Here is a 2784-nt window from a genome sequence, read left to right as displayed (position 1 = left end):
ATCAACTTCAGAAACTGACTCCAGAGATAGTCAAGACAATCTATGCACCATTTCAAAGCACTACAGGAACAGTCATATATTAAAAGACACAGATATGGACGAAGCAAAATAAATGAATTAGCAGTTGCAGGAAAACAAAGGGAAAGTCTTCTCAGGTGCTGCACTTGGGACCAAGAACAGAGGATTTAGTTTCGGGGGATATCTATTGAGGTAATGGCTCAGTTTTATATTGGAAATGGTTTTCCTTGCAATTCTTCCCTGAGCCTCCAAGTGCCGCTATAGGCCAATTTGAGAGCTGGATGCAGGATAGAAAATGAATGATGCTTCCCGCACTGTGAGAGCAGATCACGGGAACTGCAGAGCACAAAGAAAAAACATTCAACAACGGAGAACAAATGAGACCAATGAAGAAAGGTAGTTAATTTTTCCTTACTGAAAGTCGCTTCATCTTCAGCAGAATTTAATCTGATCACCAGAAGCTGAAAAAGGAACCAGCCTGTTTTCAGTGGCCGGATGGAAAGAAGGCAGAGAGAGAATGTCCCGGCATTCAGAAGGCAAGTACTGCTTCTCTCATTATTGTCTTTCTCTGGCTGGGCTGCTTCGGAGCAGATTCAGTATTCCATACCCGAAGAGATGCCAAAGGGTTCTATTGTAGGGAATCTTGCCAAGGATTTGGGTCTGAATGCCAAAGAACTAGCAAAGCACAACCTTCATTCTGTCTCTGTGGCTAAAATGAAGTATTTCGGTATCAGTCCAGAGAATGGAAATCTCTATGTAAATGACAGGATAGACCGAGAGGAAATATGTGGAAAGAATCAACTTTGCTTTGTTAATTTTGAGGCTGTGATTGAAAACCCTTTGAATATTTTCCATATGACTGTAACAATCCAAGATGTTAATGACAATACACCACAGTTCCAAAATGAAAATATCAAGCTAGAAATAATTGAATCCACTATGACAGGCACCAGATTTCTTCTTGGAAAAGCTGAAGATCCAGACATTGGGGTAAATTCTCTCCAAAATTACCAGCTTAGCCCCAACCAGTATTTCACGTTGGAAGTTAGAGAGAGTCAAGATAGAAACAAATATGCAGAACTAGTGCTAAGCAAACCATTAGATCGTGAAAAGGAACAGACCCTCCACATCACACTTACAGCCCTGGATGGGGGTGAACCTAGAAGAACGGGAACTGCCCAGATATGGGTTAATGTCACTGATGCCAATGACAACCCACCCATCTTCACTCAAGAGGTCTACAAGGTTAGTTTGAGGGAAAATATTGCAGTGGGGACTTCTGTGCTCCAGGTTGTAGCTTCTGATAATGATGAGGGTTCTTATGCCGAGATCAAATATCATTTCAGCAATATACCATTGAATGCCCATCAGAAATTCAATTTGAATCCCAACAATGGCATGATCGCTGTAACAGAGCCATTGGATTTTGAACAAACTGAAGAATATACTATGACAGTGGCAGCAAAAGATGGGGGAGGATTAGAGACACATTGCAACATTGAAATAAGGATTATTGATGAGAATGACAACTCCCCAGAGGTGACTCTGGTTTCCTTATTTAGCCCCATTCTTGAGAATTCTGTACCTGGAACCTTAATAGCTCTGATCAATGTAAATGACAAAGACACTGGCGATAATGGAAAGGTTACTTGCAGTTTACAAAATCATATGCCATTCAAGATTCTGGCATCTTCTAATAATTATTACAAGCTTCAGACTGACAGCCCCTTAGACCGAGAAAAACATTCTGAGTATAATATTACAATTACAGCCACTGACAAAGGGAATCCCCCTATGTCAACACACAAAACCGTCTCAGTACAGATCTCTGATATCAATGACAATTCCCCTGCTTTTGAGAAATCTTCCTACATCATCTATGTGCCAGAAAACAATCCTTCTGGTGCTTCCATTTTCACTATCAAAGCCTTGGACCCAGATGTGGACCAAAACTCACAAATCACATATTCCATCCTCCACAGTAACATTGAGAAGCTCCCCATTTCTTCGTATATCTCCATTAACTCTGAGACGGGAACTCTCTATGCCCAGAGGTCCTTTGACTACGAACAGTTCAGAGAGTTCCAGTTGCAAGTGAAGGCCCAAGATGGTGGTTCTCCCCCTCTCAGCAGCAATGTCACAGTGAGGGTGTTCATCATGGATCGGAATGACAACAGTCCACGGATCCTGTCCCCTTCACAAGAAGCCAAGGGCTCAGCCTTGTTTGAGATGGTACCTCGTTCTGCTGAGGCAGGATATCTGGTCACAAAGGTGGTGGCCGTGGATGCTGATTCTGGACACAACAATGAAAAATCAATCCAGCAGCCCTGACTATCAGTCTGACCTGCAGTTCTACCTAGTGCTGGCCTTGGCTTTGATGTCATTCTTGTTCCTCTTGTCAGTGATCCTGGCCATTCTGATGAAGCTTCGAAGATCAGGGAATCCCAAATTCCTGCAGTGCTTTGCTCCTGTTCCCCATTCAAAGGCTGGAGCCATCTTCCCACCCAACTTTGAAGATGGGACTTTGCCTTATTCCTACCAGCTGTGCCTGTCCTCAGAATCCAGGAAGAATGAGTTCACTTTTCTTACCCCCAATGTTCAGATTGCGGGCAATGTTCTTGGTAATGGCCACTTGGGTGTGCCTTTGACAGGCAACGAAGATAACAATTTAAATTCAGAGGTGGAGAATACTGAAAAGGTAAGAATTGCCTTGTGCAATTATTTGCATTGTGCACACCAGCATTTTTTGTCATTTCTTGCATTGTA

General features: G+C 42.7%; 1 protein-coding gene across 1 annotated transcript; it reads left to right on the top strand.

Annotated features, from left to right (window-relative positions):
• Nucleotides 1-513: 513 nt before the first annotated feature.
• LOC107110359 (protocadherin gamma-B5-like) lies at nucleotides 514-2349 on the top strand. The gene has a single exon (XM_015411139.1). The coding sequence runs from the start codon at nucleotides 514-516 to the stop codon at nucleotides 2347-2349; it is 1836 nt and encodes a 611-aa protein (XP_015266625.1).
• The last annotated feature ends 435 nt before the right edge of the window (nucleotides 2350-2784 follow it).

The sequence above is a fragment of the Gekko japonicus genome, unplaced genomic scaffold (assembly GCF_001447785.1).
Source record: "Gekko japonicus isolate JY-2015 unplaced genomic scaffold, Gekko_japonicus_V1.1 scaffold834, whole genome shotgun sequence".
NCBI classification, from domain to species: Eukaryota; Metazoa; Chordata; class Lepidosauria; order Squamata; family Gekkonidae; genus Gekko; species Gekko japonicus.
This window is presented reverse-complemented; position numbering and strand designations above follow the sequence as displayed.

Excerpts from the sequence above, each read along its gene's own strand:
- LOC107110359 (XM_015411139.1), top strand. The coding sequence starts at position 514 with ATGGAAAGAAGGCAGAGAGAGAATGTCCCGGCATTCAGAAGGCAAGTA.